This window comes from Cardiocondyla obscurior, linkage group LG24 (assembly GCF_019399895.1).
Source record: "Cardiocondyla obscurior isolate alpha-2009 linkage group LG24, Cobs3.1, whole genome shotgun sequence".
In the NCBI taxonomy this organism is placed as follows: Eukaryota; Metazoa; Arthropoda; class Insecta; order Hymenoptera; family Formicidae; genus Cardiocondyla; species Cardiocondyla obscurior.
The window spans coordinates 573,582-593,421 of record NC_091887.1 but is presented as its reverse complement, the minus strand read 5'-3'; the positions used below and the strand labels follow the sequence as shown (position 1 = coordinate 593,421).

The window sequence follows — 19,840 nt, the reverse complement described above, 5'->3', positions numbered from 1 at the left end:
TTTCAATCTTGTCTGCGGCAAGAAAATCCCCCCCTCCTCTTCCCCGCCGCTCTATCACGAATCCAGCCCCCTTCGATTATGAAAGCGTATCGCTCGATTACGCAGGATCGTGTCACCGTACGATAGCGAATTTACATCACGGTCCCACAATCCTGCGTGGAAGGGTGACGGAAATCGGCCGATATTGCAAGCCGCGCCCGGGTGACGAGGGATCAGCTTGATCCTCTGATTGATAGCTGTACGCGATCGCGTTAAATCCCAAAATATGTATCGCGTACTTAAGTATCCGCCGCGCCGATTGGAGATTAAAACCGTAGAAAATTTCTCGAATTAATCACGCCGCGTTAAGGTTGACAAATAAATTTCTAATGTCCTGTCTTTGGAGTTTTTTTTTTTATTTTTTTTTTTGGCATTTGAAACATTTGCGTTTTACATATGCACGCGGTTGTTTTGAGTTTAGAAACAATCACGATGGTGGATTGTGTTCCCTTGATGAAAACTCGATGGCCGACAACAAGACAAGCCTCCGTTGAGATACACGTTATATCAACGTTATATCAACAGCGGCGCATCGGTTAGACGGTTTCTCTGCATAGAATAAGCGAGTTCAAGGGTGTCCTCGAAAGTTCCCGCGGAGAGATACATGTTCTCTCTCTTTTCGAGTATCTACCCGCGCCGCGCCCTTAGGCTCCAGCTTTGTTCCATCGTATTTCAAAGCGAGGTCTCATTTTATGCGCGACTATGCAAATTTCGATAGCGCCAGATCGGATCGTTTTGGAGTGCGAAGGAATAGAAAAAGCACTCGTGTTAGAAGTACCGCGTCGTCTCGAAAAAAAAAAAAAAAAAAAAAAAAAATATATAAATAAGATAAAAAAAAAGAGAGAGGTAAAAATGCATAACTGCGATTTGCCTGCAAAACGTTTCTGTAATCCACGATTGTCTTTCTGACGTGAGTAATAAAAACAGCGTGCAATTTCAAGAGAATCTCAAGCGCACTAAGCAGACGCGCGTTTAAATATTCGTAGACAATTACTTTTTTTTTTTTTTAATTGTTAGAAAATTATTAATAAAAAGAGAGACGATGACATCGCGAAAATATAGAAAAGTAGTTTGATTTAGATCGTTTTATTATTAAGTTATCTTAGTATAAAATACTTGGTAATTATTCGAGACGGGTCGGAGATGCGACATCGAACCACTAAGTCCCATTTTTGAGCTCCGGTAGGACGTATAACGAACTTCGACGGACCTCGTCAATTAATTACGCGATTCTCGGTGTTTGGGGAAACAACGCGAAACTTGGCATCGACAGATGTGAACGAGACCGTTCTGTGTCCTCTGTGTAGCGATCGAGCGCGGCCACCAGAAAAGCATTGATTCGACGGAAAAGGCATTATGCCCAGGGTCCCGGGAAGCAGTCTCGCGTCTCGAAACGTGTCTCGAATTCACAATAAGCCGACGAGCGCGCAGTCAAATAGCATCCTGCGGCAGATCGAAACCACCTGGCAGACAGATCTCGTTTAACTGGCTCCTCGCGCTCCGGTGGTCGCCCATTTTGGTCCTGCTCTATCTACTCGCGTACGTTTCCTGACTTCGGAAATTTCATCATGAGATTTTTAATGTATGCCCACCCCTCCCCCACGTGTCATTACATTTTTAAGTCATCGTAAGACATTTTAAATATTTGGGCGGGATTTAAGGAAATGCAATAAATAATTCTGTCACACGTTAAAAATATTACTATATTTTTATAATTACAGAAGTGTAAATTATTCTCTCGATTATTCAATATAATTAGACTTAAGGTCGGTATTTTAATAAAATATGTTACACATAGATACCGACTATTGAAGCACTTATAGACAAAGAAGTAGTTATTTTAAAACGTAGGGAGGAAAGAAAGCGGCGCGGTACTGTGCGCTGCTTCTAAATGCGTTCCGTTTCTCTGTTTTTACTTCAACATCAAAGATCCGCCTCGTTGGTTCTCGCGAAGTTAAAACACTTCTTCCGTTATCTCGTTCTCGACGAGCGAAACTTTTTTACTGAAGAAACATCGCGAGGGAAACATCAATTCGCCGCCGAGTTCGTCGAGTTACAGATCATCGCGAAACTCGATCTACAGTAATCCATAACCGATAGATGAGCCCCAGCGCGTGATAAGAGCGAGTTTGTTCTCCGCGAGTATCTCGCGGAATCAATCTACCGCGGTCTATCTATCTCCGTCAGTCTCTTTCTCCGAACGTCCAATAATCCTCCCATACACGATACTTTTACATTTCTCTAATATCTTTTTTCCCTTTTTTTTATCGCTCAATTCCATGCCGGTGTTTTCTCATTCCGTTAAAAATCCAAATCCAATAACGCGCGATTGGAAAAAAAAAAAAAAAAAAAAAAAAAAGAAAAAACAACACGAGTTCTTCTAATACGATCTCCTATATCGTGAACGACCGAATCAAAAATACAATTTGTAAAGAATCAAGAGCGTTGTTCGGCGATGACGCGACACCCAAACGCATGTACGAGACTTGCTCGCGTTCTAAATCCGATGGTCTTTTAGACGGCGATTAATCTCGTCAGAATTCATCCTACAATCCCCTGCGCCAGCTGGCTTCAATCTCACGTCCGCAAAGACGCTTGTACATCTTCGCTCGGAGACAGTATATACTCGCCGCGAAGCACTCGGTAAAGCACCCGTCTCCCAAATAGTCATGTAGATTCTCGATCCACGACGAGCTCGTCCTGTCGCCGGCAGGGACAAGCGGGCCCCGTCTTTTCCCGTCCTCCCTCGTCAAACCCGGATCTGCTTCCCAATGTTCGCCCGATTCACGTTTCTTATACAGATATCCGGTCCTCTCAGATTCCACCCTTCTATCATTCGCCCTCCCCCTGTCTCTCTCTGTCCCTCTTTTTCGCTTCCTCTCTACCTGACGACGATCGCAGAGTTCTCTCGGATCCTCTAAATTTCCAAGTACGCGACCCGGCATCTCGAGCGTCACTCGGCACACACCGTTATGCAAATCTAGGTGACATCGATCAAGGGTACCGGTGGCAGCGAGGGCCGGCAGGCAGTCCTAAAGAGTCTCGTTAGGTAGCATCACAATGGGGACGGGGAAGGAGAAGGAATGCCATCCGGGTCGTAACCGTAACGCCGCTATCGTCTTCGTCCACCCGCGTCTTGCATACTCGCGATAACTCGCTCTTTTCTGCGAAGAACTCGCGTTGAAAATTTGTGAAAAGACACCCCGATGTGTCGGCAGGCCCTCTTCTCCCTCCGTGCAGGCGTGGAAGAGCGACGCTAGAACGGCGCTTTTCGGCGAACGCGATAGCGAGCTGGTTCGCTCGTTTCCGGCGGAAGCAGCGACGTAAGACTTTCGCGAATATTATATGGGAAATGCGTTCACGGGCAAAATTTAAAAAGATAAAAGCGCAAATATTAATATTACGCGCCGCAAATAGCGTCCGTTTAATTTCAAGTTCAATATTAATACAGAGCTTTCGCAAGTACATTTAAGCTTTTCATTAAATAAACGCTCGCGAGAAACGGTCAGCTAAGGTTTCTTAAAGGAAAGGTGAGTGTATGCAAATTAAGGAGAAAACCTGCAAAACAAAGTTTTCAGGTGTTATTTAAAAAAACATTTCGCCCTAGCGCACTTTACTCCGAGTTTGTTCTGAATGGTGGTTAGACGCGATACTTTTAATGACGCGGCATAATTCCTCGAGGGAGGAAGAGGAGGAGGGCACGTCGCCGTTGGCGTTTCCCTTCCATTTGCCTCCTTATTATAATCTCTCGCCTCATTTGGAGACCTCGTAAACCGAGATGAATCCGCGGCATGGCGCACGGGAGACTCGTAAAGCCCTGAAGCCACAATGGCCTGCGAAAGATCAAATGCTGCGGCTCGAGGGCGAGACAGAACGTCGTCCTCGACAGGACGATACGCTGCTTGGGGCAGAAAAGTGGACGCGCGACATACTCGAGACTCAACGTGGGTGGTTCTTGCGGGGGGAGGGGGGAAAAGGAACAAGATTTTATCGTCCGGAAAAATATCCGGAAAGATTGCGTCACCGGACTCGTGAATTGCATCGTAAACCGCGCGAAATTATTTTCGATGAATTGAAATTGTTCTCCTCGCATCGCGTCTAAAAAAGAACACGCTGGCACCCCTAGGCTATCATTCGGCAGTAAACAACGTGCGATTATCATAAACGGCTTCGAATAAAAATTAATTAACAAAGATATGCCCACCAGAAAATGATAAATCATAATTTCTTATCGAAATTTTTATATTTAATCATATTTAAATTTTTTATTCGAGGCTTAATAATTAATAATAACGCCGGGAGAAATAGTTAAACTATCGTTAGACGGCTGTATTAGCCTCGCGTTAATAAAGCGCAATTAATAACGATCAAGCTTAATTAGCTCTTCACTCTTACAAACAAAAACATTAATTATTTCGCAACTGTAACAGACCACAGAGATAAAGTAGTTGTAGCGTCCACGATTCAAAGAGCTTAAACGTTATTGATCGCGATTATGTGGGAGAAAGACGGGCATTAATCAGCAGCCACGAAACGCTTTCGCCAGAGGAAAGGGAAAAAGAAAAAAAAAAAAGGGAAAAGATTCTTGAGTCAGCGAAGGAACGGGGCGGCCAAGCTTCGCCGCGGTACCCCATCGTTGTTACCGCGATAAGAGCCGATAAGTGCGGGCGCTAACGGTCGGCAAGAAGAAGAATCACTCGGACGTGTTTGCACATCGATCATCTGTTTTGTCGAGACGGCCGTCTCGCGAAAAACGAGCTTATCGAAAACCTCGGTGCACCTCGAGGGGCTCTCGCGCGCGTTCCTTTCTTTTAATTTAGTTTTCAACCGGCGATGTATCTTACCCGGGATCTTATCCTTCTCCCCCACCCACCCACCCCCTCTCTCTCCTTCGCCCTTATCTCGAGGAACTTCGTGCGACAAAAAGTGCATCGGGCAAAAAAACCGGGATACTTTGTTAATGCGCTTTATACATCGAGTTCTAATTACTTTGCGCATCAATCACTGATTAATTTTTGATAACACGGCTACGTACCGGCGGGCCATAAGCGGGCGCGAGATAAACGGCATTGTTATCGCCATAATTCTGCTTAATGAGCAGAATGTAATTGTTTATAATGATAGCGAGCACAAATCGGCTTAAATGTTAATTTTCATTACTCGAAACGTCAATTACTAGAAGCCCGACGAATATAATTGAATCACTTTTAGGTCACCTGTAATCCCCATTTTTTACGAGTAAACAATCGTACCGCGGGATATTACATACCGTGCCGGTTTCCTCCTCCCTCTATCCCCGCGGCAATAATCGGATTTCTGATTAACAACGATTTCAACGGCGACTTGGCCGAAGGTGGTTACACGGTTGCGTTTTATCCGCAATGCGTATCAGCGACGCCGGCACCGGGATAAGAAGGGACGCGCGGGGAAGGGGTACGCGGAATCTGCGCTGATCTGCGCTCTATTTGATTACGGATGATCCGACCTGAGTCGGCGATCCCGCGCGCGAGTATTCAGACCCAGTCGAGTCCCCCTTGCCGAGTGGATTAAAGAGGAAAAATCCATGAACCCGTGCTTTCAGCAACGAGATGTGGATCATTCCGAGAGATTAATACAGTAACGGGCAGCAATCTTGTAAAAGAAAAAAAAAAAAAAAAAAAAAAAAATGAGGGGAGTTCAACGTCTTCTCGCTTCTCTTCTTAAATGGAACACGCTGTAAACGCGCGGCGCGAGGCCTCGTATAAATTAATCTCTGTCCCTCGCGGAGACTCGATCGTGATTCGTAACGTAATCGACTTTGAACTGAAAAGCCTGATCAATACCTTATTTCCCTATGATCGGGTTCTCGATCGTGCCGAGAATTCAAAGGAGGCTCGCGAACTCGTCGAGTTAGCGCTCCGATGTCGGATGATCTCGTTAAATAAAATTTTGCAATTTCGAACGACCCGCGGGCGCCCTCCCTTTCGTCGGAATTAATATTAAAAGGTAGTTAACAGTCGGGTTAAAAAGGCCGTCGTAAACGACGACACGCCGCCGAGTTCTCGTTAACGAGGGGATCGATTTGAAATTTATGAAACAATCTTTCATTAATGGGACGGGTAAATAGCAGCGGGCCGTCCCCCCGCGCGTTAATAATTAAACGAATTGTTTCCGAAACTTCGGCAGGTCGCCGCGGCGTTAAACGCGCAGATAAACCGTGGCGCTTGATGAAAAGAATGAATGCGAAGTGAATGCCGCGTGTGGACGCAATAAGAACCGAACAAGCGAGCGAACCGAGCTTGCGTTTTGCCGCTGCATGCGAACGTGCGGCGCGAGCGAAATGCCGTCTAAATACGAGCATTACGGAGTCGCGATCTAATAATCGTTAAAGCTGTTTGTACAACTGCCGCTGTTTTACGGTTTGATGGCTCATTCACTCGCGGCCGCCGGTGACCGTCCGCGCGGATTAGTCGACCTTTACGCCCCGTAAACTACGTCAAATCAGAACCGATCAACCGAAGTAACTTCGCTATCAGTTTCTAGTTGCGGAGCAAACATTCTCGCGTTGAATAGTTCGGGGATTGCCGCGCGAAAATCGAACGGACTGCAGTTAATTAATCTCACGTTGGCGCAGGCTAAAGGAAATGCTACAAGTGCCACGAGAATAAATTTAAAGAGGAACCAAAATTTTTATTATTATTTTTTTTTATTTTAGGCACTTATATAAATATATTAAACGTATTGATGTCATTTAAATCTTTAACTGGCTCATAAGGGAGGGAAAAAAAGAAATGTGTGCGATTCATTGACTTCGCGCTTTTAAAGTATACTTGCAAAATTTCATCTCCGTGACCTCGGTATGGTTTCGAGAGAGCAAAGCCCGAAAGCGAATCGACGTCGCGAAAACTTCTTCAGACTTTTCCCGATTTCTTTCAACGCGAAAGGAGGAAAATTTTTCCACCACACGTCACAAAGGCGTCGCCGTCCTTGTGGCCAGGGGTAGTTAGCCGTTTGGGGACGCGCTGGTCGACGACCGGCACAAACTAGACAGGGGGAGAGGGGGGGGGGTTAGAAGCTATCGTCGGAAAAGCGGAGGGAGGAAAAGAAGGCGAAAAGGGTGAAAAAGGTAGGGAAAAAGAAGCGAAGAGAACGCCGAGTTGGCGGTCGGCCGCGGAAAAAAAAAGAAAAAAAAAAAGAAGAAGAAGAAGGTGCGCGAACGAAGAGAAGTGAGAGAAGCGGGTGGGCGAAATAAGTTTCTGTATTTCTAAAGCCGACCGTTCCTCGGCAAATACTGCCGCGCTTCGACACACAATATTATCACGCTGGAGGGATCTAAACTATCACCGGCGGTGTCGTCGACCAATTCAGGTCGTTCTCCGAGTTCATTCGTGGCGACGAGATGAGTCTTGGATCGCGCGGCTAAGGCTAAGCCTTGGCACCTTCTCGGCCCGTCGAATTCACGCTTTCGCCGTGAGCATGTCTGTTTCTTGGGCCGCGAGAACCGGAAATAAAAGTAACTTCGCCGCGACTTCGAGCGAAATAACTCTCGGCGTTCGTGAATTAGCAATCGAACGAAATTACCATTTCCTTCGTTGAGTTTAACTTGAATTAACGAACCTTTCACGTCGTCTTCTAAAATATACATTTTTTTTTCCCTTCTTTTTTTATTTTTTAAATCGTGGTTAACGTTATTTCAATGGTAATTTTATTCAAGTTTCCTATTTGCCAAGAAATGCAAACAAAGCGCGTTGCAGAAAAAAGAACAACGCGTTGCTGTAGATAATTATAGTTCGGAATATCCTCTGGTGATTACGTAGCCGTGCAGTTCTTTCGCGCCGCGGCGGATGCGCCGACTTTAAAATATTCGGCCAGCGAGCGAGCAGGCAGTCACCGCGAATTTACTTCAAGTCCGTTAGACACGTTTCCCATAAAAGTTTCGCTGGTTTCCCACTTGGAAGCACGGGATCGATGGCAGAATATTGCTCGTTGGGACATTTTACATACCGTGATAAAATACCGGAATGGGGCTCGGTGTACCAGCTGTCGCAAAAGGGGCTCTTTTATCATATCAAATGAATACGCACGGCAATAAAACGGCGCGTCGACGCGCCCACACATGCAAGAGTGCATTTAAAAATACGGCCATTCGTCATTTAACACTTATCAAACGCATTGTCGCATGTCCCCTTTAAACCCGCAATAATGCACTCCAAGATCCACTATTTTTAAACTCCGCATATGTCAGCGATAAAATATAAATTGATGAATTATTTCTGGGAGGATCGGAAAAGAAATGGCCCGATATTGGCGATTTTTATCTTAAATATAGCGCTAATAAAAAGAAATTTATATTTCCTTCTTCGGCGAAAAGCGAAAGATAAATTCCGAATTAAGAGATCCGAGGATCCGATTAGCGAAGTTCGCGGGGCGCAATATTTTCTGTAACATGTATTACACGCTAGATACATGAAAATGATGATATTAAATCATCGCTTTGAAATACACGTCACGTGTGCATCGGCCGTGCATAATAGATTAATCCAATCGCGCGCCATTGTCCCACATCGCTCCGCTATTCCGCGTCGGAACTGGGCCAGTCGCGATATAATCCCGGCGCATAAGTCGCGCTGCGATCGGGTGCCTTCGACGGGAGAGTTTCCCTGCGACCCTCGTCGCAGGGAACCGAATGAAATTAAACGATACGCTCGCGAGGCGCACGAACCCCCGGCGGATATACCTGATAATTCCATCGGCGGCCATCAGGGAATAAACTAATTTCGGTGTCCTTTGTTCCTCGTTCTAACCGCGCGCGCGACAAAGAGCCCTTCGGGAGCTCTCCGCTCCCAATATATGTATAATACCATCGGAATCTGTCGGCACGGCGCAGCGGACGGTCGCCCACCCCGTCCGCACGCCACCCTCGCCGAGTGAACCACCGTCCACGGCCAATATACGATTGGCCGGGGCATCGATCACCGTGCAGCCGAGCGCGAGCGCGAAATCGCTCTCGGCTGGGTTTCAAAGGAACACGACGGGCTGAGGAAAATTTCAGCTGCAGCTCTGCCAAAGTGCTTCGTTACCGTCTCCCGCCGCCCGGCAATTTGGAGAGCCCGGCACGCAGACACGGGCCGAGGTGTCATTTCAAAGCGACCCCCGGTAAATACGGAAAATTAGCATCGTACGATCAACACCTCGGTCGCCGGCCGGTTATCGGTAAAGAACGCGGGCGAGAGACTGTCCTCTTATTAAGCACCGCGTGCCAGAGAGATCGGTCGCCGATTTTCCCGCGACGAGTAAACACGGTCAGCTCCGAGCACCCCGGCGAACATCATCGGGCGTTAGGAAACTGTGATCTGCTTCGGCGAACGTGTTTTCCACACACGGCGGCCCGCGCTCGACCCTCCCTCCCCTTCCCTCCCCGGACTCGTCCCCGTAAACTCGATTACGAGCGACGCTAATCGAATTAAATCAAGAGGGCTTTCAGGCTGACGGGGAAAATTTAAGCGCGCGGATACAATCTCCCGCGACGACTCGCAAAAATCCGGAAATCCGCGCGGCGAATTAGCGAAAGGATACGTCATGCGATCGTACAATGCGCAATTACTCTACGCTCGCGAAACGAAATCTCTCGTCGGGACGGGAGCGCCGTGAAATTAAATTCACCGGAAACAAAACGAGGGCATAATGAACCGGGGAAAATGACGGGAGGGGTATATAGATCGCGCTTATCGCGATCAAGTTATAACTTGATTCTCCGGCGGCGACGTCACCGGAGACGCACTTTAAACGAGCGGTACATCGTCGAGCGGGCGAAAATAAAAATGATTGCCGATACAATCCGAAATTTAATATTCCGATACGCGCGGCAATAAGCTGCGAGAATTTATCTTCCGCTCTTTCGTTGATGAAATCGAGGGTGGTTTTCAGAAATGATTTTGTTCCCTTTCGCGTTGTGAACCCGATATGCCGTCGGAAGTGCGCGATGTTTATTTCCTCCTGATTTGCCGGAAAATATAGAAAAAGGGATAAAGAGATATCGAGTTAGAAGCGAGATTCAGTTTGAACGGACGCGGACCCGCGGGTGCGGGCACCGAGAATCGGTGGGAAGTGCACCTCAAGAGAGGAACGATCGGGACGGAGACACGTCGGATGGGATCGTGATTGGATAGCGGCAAAATAGAATTGGATAGGATATACATGTACCGCACCGGGTGCGGTATTGAGTCGACTATGGGTGACCGGATGAGTCCCTGAAATTTATTCGATCAATTCCTAGCCCGCGAAGGTCGGAAGGGCCACGAACGGGCTGAGAAAGCAACGATTTCCTGATGCAGGCAGTCAACGGCCTCCACCAGGGGACTAGGTTCCATAAATCGAAGCTTTCATTTTTCTCTCTCTCTCTTTCTCTTTTAAAATTAAATTTTAATGCGACCACGAAGGAAATAAAATAAAAAAAAAAGTAACTTTTCTCTCTTCGTTTATAATATTCGCTGATAAAATTCGTGATATTTAATAAACCTACTAATTACATATAATTAATTGTTAAATCTCTCGCCGATCAAGTTTATAATTAGAATTATCCGGCTCTAATAATTTCGATGATCTCGACTGTATAAATAACATTTTAAAAGTTAATCAATTTTTTTCTTTTTTTTTTTTTCCGAGTTCGATTAAATAAACCATCTATTTTTCGACAAAATTTGCCTTTTAGTCACAGTTGACAGATAACAACATATCTCTATAAGTACCGCTCTTCACGGGACGTCCGAAAAAAATATTAATGGAGCAAACATGTAGCCCTTCAATGTGGTATCGGCAATTTTTACGAATGTGTAACGGCGCAGTTTCCCACACGAATCGCGTGACAGGAAATCTATTTGTTTACGCCGAGCCGAGCCGCAGTTATTAACTCGTCTCGTCATACCATTCTGTTTTCCCCGTTCCGTCGGACTTTTTCGCGAATCGCGTGCTAGAGCGCTTTTTTCCCCGTGATTTCGGATCCAGCGTCCGCGTCGGAGTGAGTGGAATTCTGTGGGAGATGCCGCCCGCGATAAATATTCGCACGTGAATAGAACCGCCCGGACGCTTAGCGCGTCCCGAAAGACTGTGTTAACATAGCTAGGCCAAGTCAGCCGTGTCGTCATATATTTGATGACACCAAAAGCGAGAGGATCTCCAAGTTTCTCGCGCTGCGGTAGAAACGCGCGCGTTCATTCATTAATAACGATCTGCGACACCCAGCATGCGATGTATCAACGCGATTTTTATAAAGTAAATGGAAAAACGAGGGAAATTTTCCAAACCCTCGACGGTGTCAATCAGCTAAAATATACATATATACATAATAATAAAAATAAAAATCTCAAATATAAAGTTTCGTGCGTAAATAAATTTACCATCGAATATTAAATAAATATCCAATATAACGCAAATATTTAACTTTATTCCGCAATTTGTATTTCATTAATTGTCCTCCGACGTTAAACGTTATTAAATGAAATAATAACAATTTAACTGTGTATTTTAAAGGCCCGAGCGTTATGAATTTTAGCGTTACGAATTTTTCATGGGGTCCTCGTGAAATTACATACGTTGACCTTAATCCAACCCTAATGGATATTGCTCTGAATTAATACGTTGCGCTTCAATTTCGCATTCTGACGTGCCTCGCGCACGAATATCAAAGTACGTGGATTATTAAGTGCTGCCTGCACCAAAGACACCTGTGTTATCAGTCAAAGAACTTGAGATTGAAAAATGGACGTGATATATCAAGAGAATCGGCCGCCCCATGGAACATTCATGATATATTCTCCCCTTTTATTTTTTTATTTTTTTTTACCGCACAAATTCAGATCGAATGGTCGGAAAGCCAATCGGCAAAAATTACCATAGTTGAGTCGCCGCAATAAAAAAAAAAAAAAGAAAGAAAAAAAAGGGGGAGAAAAAATAGAGCGGGCACGTATCGGTCAAAAAAATGTCGGTTGAAGTAAAAGAAACGAAAGAAAAAGAGAAAGAGAAAATAATGACAGAGACGACCGCCCACGCCGGTCAAAAACCTTTTGGCATCAAAAAGCGAGGGGGGGGAGAAAAAAAATGGCGGATAAAACGGTAGGAGGGAGGCTTTATAGACACGGGGAAAAGAGCTCGAGGTAGATGAGAACGAAAGACGAATCGAAAGCGCGGGCGTTTTCAGCGCTGTCTGCGCGAAAGGGGAGTCGAGAGTTAAAACGGGACGGCCAATGTAAACCAGTTCGAAACTCGTTAAGCACTGCAAGTCCGATCGTGTCGTCGAGTTTGTTTAACGGACACGAGCTCGTCGACGCGCGTGCATTTCCTTTTTATTTTTCGCCTCCCCCTGACACCCTCCCCTTTTTCCACCTGGAGTTTATTTTACGCGCAGGGTGTACGGCGCGGCACCTTTTTCCCCCGTCGGTCGCTTTTGATCGCGCGCCTGATCATTCTTTCATCGTCATCGCAAATTCATTTATCGCTCCGTAACTCTCGGCGAAAAACGCGATACCGAAAGAACGGCGGATAGACAGTTTCGCCTGTTTACATCGACGGATTTCGATCATGGCTGGAGCTTTGGTAACGCTTAATGGGAAACGCGTCGTTTGTCGACTCACTGTTTGTCCGAGCGGCGCCTATCCGTGCGATCTTTATTCCTTCGGCGAGGAGCTTTAAGAGCGTGTTCCCTAATCCCCGCGGATTTCTTCCAATTTGCACGCTGCGAATGGTTCAATCGGATGAACGAGTAATTTAACTTGCAGTCTCTCAGAATTAATCACGGACGAATTATAATAAATCGTATAGATGGCGAAAATGCGTTAGAGAGAACTTTGATGACGAAATTGAGCGTACGATCCACGATCAAAAATATTAGAGGCCATAAATCAATAAATTGATTTAAAACAATCGAAGATCTTTCATCTCCTCGTTCGTTAATTAGTAGAAAATGCATTAATTGCCCTTTCGTGAGCACAGCGATGTGCTGAAAAATTTATGAGCGTTATACGTTTAATACAGATATTATGCATTACGTTATTAACTCCGTCCCTCAATGCTTGTAAATGATACACAATGCGACAACCTAATTACTTTATTATAATATTCAAGAGAAGGGCGTAAAATATTTTTCTATCAATATTAATATCGGTATCATCAATTTTATATTACTTTGCGTATACGTCGCGTACGGTGGACGCGTGCCGCATATGTATTATTTCGTTATTGCCGTGAATTTCAGTTTGATAGACATTGACGCTAACGCGATAAATGCGATATTTAATCGTTAGTATCGCACTTAAAAATACTGTCACAAACAGATATACCTGCACTTATACATATATTACTGCTATAAATTATACTTTATCCCGTAATAATTTACGGACGATGCGCACGTACCGTGACGTCCCTTACGCGAGAGGAAGAGGGCGATTAAGTAATCGATGAAAGTGACGCCGAGGAACGTTTAAGCGATATTTACTTTTCGTAGAAAAAAAAAATTCACATTTGCACGACACATTTTAATTGTACAGTCTACGGTATTTTATAGTCGCATTCGCGCTTTCTCACGGCCGTCTCACCTGCATGCGCTTCGTATAATCGCGTTTATAGGCTGAAAAGAACGTAAAAATCCACCCAAAAGTTGACTAACTCGTCAATCGCCGTCAGTAAGTTATGTAATTGTTAATAAATTATAAAGTACTGCGAATACTTTGCAGATTATATTGAAATATGACATGTAAATTTACTTGATTTTACTTGATATTAGTACAACTGGCGCATGACGTGTTCACTTCTTTCAAATTTCACGTATTTTATTGTAGATTATACCGTTGGGCGATAGACTTTCTCGTCACTGTTGCATAGAATATACAACAGTGAAATACGATATCGACGCTTTAGTTAACTGAAATAAAATAAATTTGATATCGTTTTTTTTTTTTTTTTTTCCGTCGTGCGTTATGCATATCGGTGATAAATTAGACATAATGACTCTTACCATGGCAAAAAGTTCGTTGGACAACGAATATATTCCACCGATAGATAGGCAAAAAGTCCTGCTGCCATTTTGCAAGAGAAACAATATCAACTTTTGCACGTGCAAAGGCGCCAAGTACCATCGAATATTATACCTACAAAAGTAACGAGAGCAATCAAACAGAACACTTGAAAAGTAAACGAGTTCTATCTTATGTTAGCAGTAAAATTAATTTCTACACATTTGCGAGCCCATTAATTCTTACGCGGAATAAAATACGTGATTATTGTAGTCTGTGATTTCTTGCCCGACATAATTGGCTACAAATAGAAACACAAAAATTCCACATGTAACTAGGACATGGAAATAACATTGTTCAATATCGCCTTCGTTTGATATGGTTTCAGAAATCTAAAATATATACGTGACAGTTAATAGTTGACGATTAGTTTGTGCATGTATATTTTACAGTCAGTAACTTTAAGGTTGCAGCAAAAATTTTTACATTTACATATTATATTGCAGTCCCATTTTTTTTTTTTTTTTAATTTTAGTACTATAAAGTCAAAATAGTTATCTGCAACACATCTAATAACGTAAGAACTCACTCTGTAAAGATTGAAGCTCAAGCAGAGTACTTTAATCGTTATCAATATAAATAGTAATTGTTTAAAGTTGGAAAACACTAATGTAATAAATCTTCAACAAACAAATCATATTATTAATTATGCAATACAATATTTATAAATGTTATTAGATGAATACTAACTTGACACCTTTACGATGAATATCTACAGCTAAAATTAGTTCTTTATACATACTAATTTCATTTTTCAACATATCTATCATCATTGCCTTTTCGATGCGATAACTAAAAATAATTTTTTTTTATCGTAAAATATTTTATATTAAAGTTTTTTTTTTTTTTTTTTTTTGTTAAATTATTACAAGCGGGAAAAACTAATAAAATATACCAATTATCAATTTATTCCGCGTATATGTATAACATTATTCAAGTATTCTCTCACCTGGCGACTTTCCATATTCCACAAGTATATTCAATGTATGACAAGATCACTGAACCTACTCCTATTAATGCAGTACCACCTATGCTTATGCTTACCACAAAATTTAACAATATTAAATACATGTGACTCTCTTGACCGATGAAGAACTTCGGTAAAAGTTTTTGCAAAACGCGATTTGATTGAGACGTGTCATCGTGTAAGAAAGCATCAAGAAAATGCAGTAAGCACGTAACTAACAAACCAGTCGCTACGTTGGACATATGAAACACTGAAAATTTATTAAAAAATTAAGATTTCAAACATCACTCTTGTTAGTCTACTAAATAACATCGCTATTCACATTTGAACTAATAAGTGCAAGCTAATAATCGCAAAATGTCTAGTGGTATTATTTAAATTAATTTTTCTCGCTGCATATTTTATCTATAAAAAATTGAAGCAAATTGGAACATCTCTACAATTATATATATTTTTTTTTGTTACAGATCGACGTAGCTGCATTTACTACCGTCAATGAAAATGTCGTCACCACCGATATTATTAATTATACGAACCGCCGGCGGTTCGTCGGTCGTTACGGAAATTCCGAACAGTATTCGGTCGTAATTTTTTGACACGGCTTTATTTTAAACGCGAATCCCGGACAGTAACGCGCGTTTAGAAATGATCAATAATTTTCGCGAATTGTAGAATCACGGTCGGGGTGTTCGCGAGTGACTACGCGGAAGGATGGCTCGACACGTCCCATCTGAGAGGAGGAGCAGGCCCGGGGGGCATCATACATCGGCGGAGCAACTTTTAGGTGAATATCAATTCTTTAATTAAATAAAAAAAAAAACTTTTACTTTTTTTTAAATTAATTTTTTAAACTAATATACGTGTCTACAATAATATATTTCTTTTTATGTTACAGTCACCGGCAGAAATCATCAACTCCGCTGAAGCTCATGCAGATTGGTAAGTCGCACGATTTTTTATTTTCTCGTAGTTTGTAATTAGGGTCTCGTAAAAAATAGCGTGCGCATAATTTCTTCTAGTTAATTAAATGTTGCCTTACGTATAAATATAGTCGTAAAACGTTTTGCGATGTCTCCATACTTTTTCATAATGGCAATCTCATTTTTGTCTCTCATATTGTTACAAATATTCTGAAGAATATCCAGTCCTATCATTATCTATCGTAAAATTTTTTTTTAATAGCGCTTGATATCTTGATAAAATTTAGAAACGTTAAAAACTTTTTTTTTTTTTTGTTAGCGATTTAATATATTATAAAAGTCAACTCACATCATGAGAATTAATCCAAAAATGATAATACGTAATTACAAATGTACTAAAGAACAATGCAACGGAGAGAACATTAATAACAAGAGATGGCGTGCATTTTGTAAATACAAGTGTCGCAAACTAAAATCAATAAATTTATTTAAAAGTTTAATATTGTAATGAGTTTTCTGGTTAACTAAGCAGAAATGTAAATCAGTTGCGCGGCAACAAGTTTAATATGTATTTACCTGGTACGTAACATTGCTTAACAGAATGCCGAAAATAAAAATCATCTGAAGCTTAACGAGTCTCGTACGTTCATAGGGCCACAAGCCGATCGAGAGTAAAAGAATACGATTTATTTTAAAATGTTCGGTCTTAATGTAGATCATCCCTCGGCGAGAAACGGCACGCATTTGAACGCGAATGTGCGGAAAAAGGCATTTCTCTCTCTCTCTCTTTCTCCATTTTTTTTTTTTTTTTTACAAAAACGTCGCGAATATTACGTTTTATTTTCTTGCCATAAACTTTAAATTGCTTAATTCAACCTGAATATCATGCGAGGTGGTAGATAAACTGTTAACGTGGGATTGGAACACTCGCACCTCGATATTTTTACACGGGGAGAAAAACGGGCGATTAAGCCACCGATCGATACGACGTCGAAGGAAATTTCACCGACGTTTACTTCCCACAGAAAAGCATTCGCGCGACATTTTTTGACTAAAGTTTGTCCAGTTGTTTTTTTTTTTCTCGTCGAAAGTTTTGTAATATTAAATTTCTGTCGACCGTGAACGCGGTAGTTACCTTCTCTAAGAGAAGCGATGCGTGGATACTCAGAAAAATTCCCGGTACGTATTACTTCGTGTAAATTTTATTACATGAGCGACGGTTCAATTAATTTCAACGTGAATATGTCGAAATTCTTTTATTTAATATTTAACATTTGTATAAATGACAAACTGTTAAAAAAATTTTCAAGTATGATCTAGTCAACTAATGCTTTTCTATATACTTGCTTCCCAAGCAGCGTTACGGATTCCGAAAATAAGAAACGGTAAAAATTCTTAGTAACTTTATCCAAAAGAGTAACGTATAAAAGGATAAATTTTTTTTTGGGCTCACCTATTATCACGTGAAAACGACACGTACTGTCGGATAATAAATTCATATGTTATTTTATTTCTGCGTGGAATACACTACGGTAAAATAAGATATTGACGCCTTCATTAGCTAGAATAAAGTATACCTTAAGTAATCATCCGTGTGGTGAGTTAAAAAATTATTTGCATGTTATACGTCATAGTATAAAATATAAATTTTTACCGTGGCCAAAAGTTCGAAGGACAGCATAAATATGCCGCCTAAGTAAAGATAAACAGTTTTGGTCCCTCTTTGCAGAAGAAATAATATCAGCTTTTGCACATGCAATGATGCTACGTACCATCGAACGTTATAGCTGTGAATTAGAAAGAATTTAAAAGCAATGCGTCTCGATAATTAAATAAATAATCGAATAAAAGAAAGAATACGTTTGTAGCATACGTTATCTCTTACACTGTGAAAAATACGTGTTCATTATGATTTGTAACCTTTTGTCCGATATAATTGGCTATGAAAAAATATACAAAAGTTGCACTTATAAATACAAAATGTGTAATAAATTGTTCAACATCGTTCGTGAGCATGGTCTCGGATATCTAAAATGTGATTAATCGCGTGTATCACAATACATAAAACAAAAATTTACTCGAAGTCTGCATTCACCACTGAAAATGTAACATGTAATTTTTTTTTTTTTTTAGGTGTAAATATATAAAATATTTTAATGAAAGAATTAATACATAGGAGCAAAAAGTTTAAACACTGTAGAAAGGCTCTGTCGATTTTCAGTGGTTAACGTAGACTTTTATAATTAACTGTATATGTACAGCATAATTCCAATTACATTAATATCGTAAAATATATCTAATAATCTTTAATAATAATATAAAAACTTACTCCATATAAATTTAAACTCAAACAAACTACGCCCACTATTAATAACCAAAAATGCGATCCTTGAAAGTTAGAAAACATATATTGGGAGAACCTTTAAAAGAATATTAATATAATTTTTATTTTTTATACATACAACGTAACTATTAGAATATACTAACTTGATAGCCTTACGATGAATATCTATTGCAAGAATTATTTCTTTATGGATTATAATTTCATCTTTTAATTTAACGCTTTTCACATTTGTCATTAATGCTTTTTTAATGCGGTAACTACAAAAGATTTTCTCATAATTATATAACATAAAATTAATTTTTTTTAATACTATCTTTACGTATTAGTTTTTACTTTGATTTATTTTATTTTTTTTATTTTTTTACCTGGCGATTTTGAACATTCCACAGGCATGTTCAAAGTAACCTACGAGCATCATTCCTGTTGCCACTACTGCACTTCCTCCTATAATACCGACTAGAATCAAGTGCAGGAGAATAATATGCCAATATTGTTTTTCATTAACAAAGTACGCGGGCATCATATTTTGTACTACGTGTTGGAGGCGAGCTTCATTTATGAAAATATTACCAGGAATATACGCCACAATTGGCATTAAAATAAGAGAAGTTAAATTGACGCAATTAATCACTAAAAATGTTTAAAAAATAACCATATAATTTATTGCTTTTATCGTCATATCCGAATATTACATTCGAATGTGTTAATATTAGAAGAAGTATACTCTTACTCATAATAATAATTGTGAACCGTTCCGCAGTCTTTCCATATTCCTTTAAGATAGTTATTTCATTCTCATCAGTTAGCTCTTTAAAAATATGATCAAGCTCATCCAAAAGTTGCTTCACCTTTAACGTCAAAATGATATTTTAGTCTCATTTAGAAAAAAAAATTTTTTTTCGAAAGAAGTTATTTTACATAAAGTCTTATGAGACATATTTATTTCATATATTATTTAATTAAGTATAGCCAAAGTCCGACTTACAATATGAATATTAATTCGAAACGAGTTGTACTGAATCGTACACATCGCAACATATAATGCGGCCGAAAGAACCTTGATGGCGGTATCGACGGTGCATTTGGTAAATACAAATACTGTAAACTATATTTTTCTTAAATAATCGTTATACCGCACTAAATAAAAATATAATAGCAAATATTACTAATATATGCTTACGAATTCGAATGTACCTGAGACACAATACAGCTTATAAGAACACCAAAAAATAGTATTAGCTGTAACTGCACGAATTTAGATTGTTGATAAGGCCATAAGCCAATCGACAGGAGAAGAATCCGATTATATTTTAATTGCCGCTTGATAGAGATCATCACTGTTCGAAAAACCACGTGTATCTGGCTGGTCTCGCAAGGAAATAAACGATGAATTCTATTTCACGCGCGACATTATTATTTTATTTTATTTTTTTTCTTCAACGTCTATCTTCTTGAGGAAAATTCTAAAGTCACGAAATTACGCAATTCAACAAAAAACGTAATCGAAAGTAATGGAGAAAAATAA

General features: G+C 40.9%; 2 protein-coding genes across 3 annotated transcripts in view; both read right to left on the bottom strand.

The window, feature by feature from the left end:
- Positions 1 to 19,840, bottom strand: part of Slip1 (SLo interacting protein 1) — a 148,669-nt gene that overhangs the window by 53,953 nt on the left and 74,876 nt on the right. The window lies entirely within an intron of this gene.
- On the bottom strand, positions 9,514 to 19,656 carry LOC139111673 (uncharacterized). The gene is made up of 16 exons (XM_070672147.1): positions 19,510 to 19,656; positions 19,301 to 19,420; positions 19,046 to 19,163; positions 18,681 to 18,945; positions 18,459 to 18,572; positions 18,271 to 18,391; positions 17,857 to 17,999; positions 17,626 to 17,758; positions 16,321 to 16,440; positions 16,091 to 16,208; positions 15,034 to 15,301; positions 14,775 to 14,876; positions 14,614 to 14,704; positions 14,271 to 14,416; positions 14,027 to 14,159; positions 9,514 to 13,933 (listed from the first exon to the last, which is right to left on the bottom strand). Exons 1-16 carry the CDS (start codon positions 19,648 to 19,650, stop codon positions 13,880 to 13,882), a joined length of 2,187 nt encoding a protein of 728 aa, XP_070528248.1. The 5' UTR covers positions 19,651 to 19,656; the 3' UTR covers positions 9,514 to 13,879.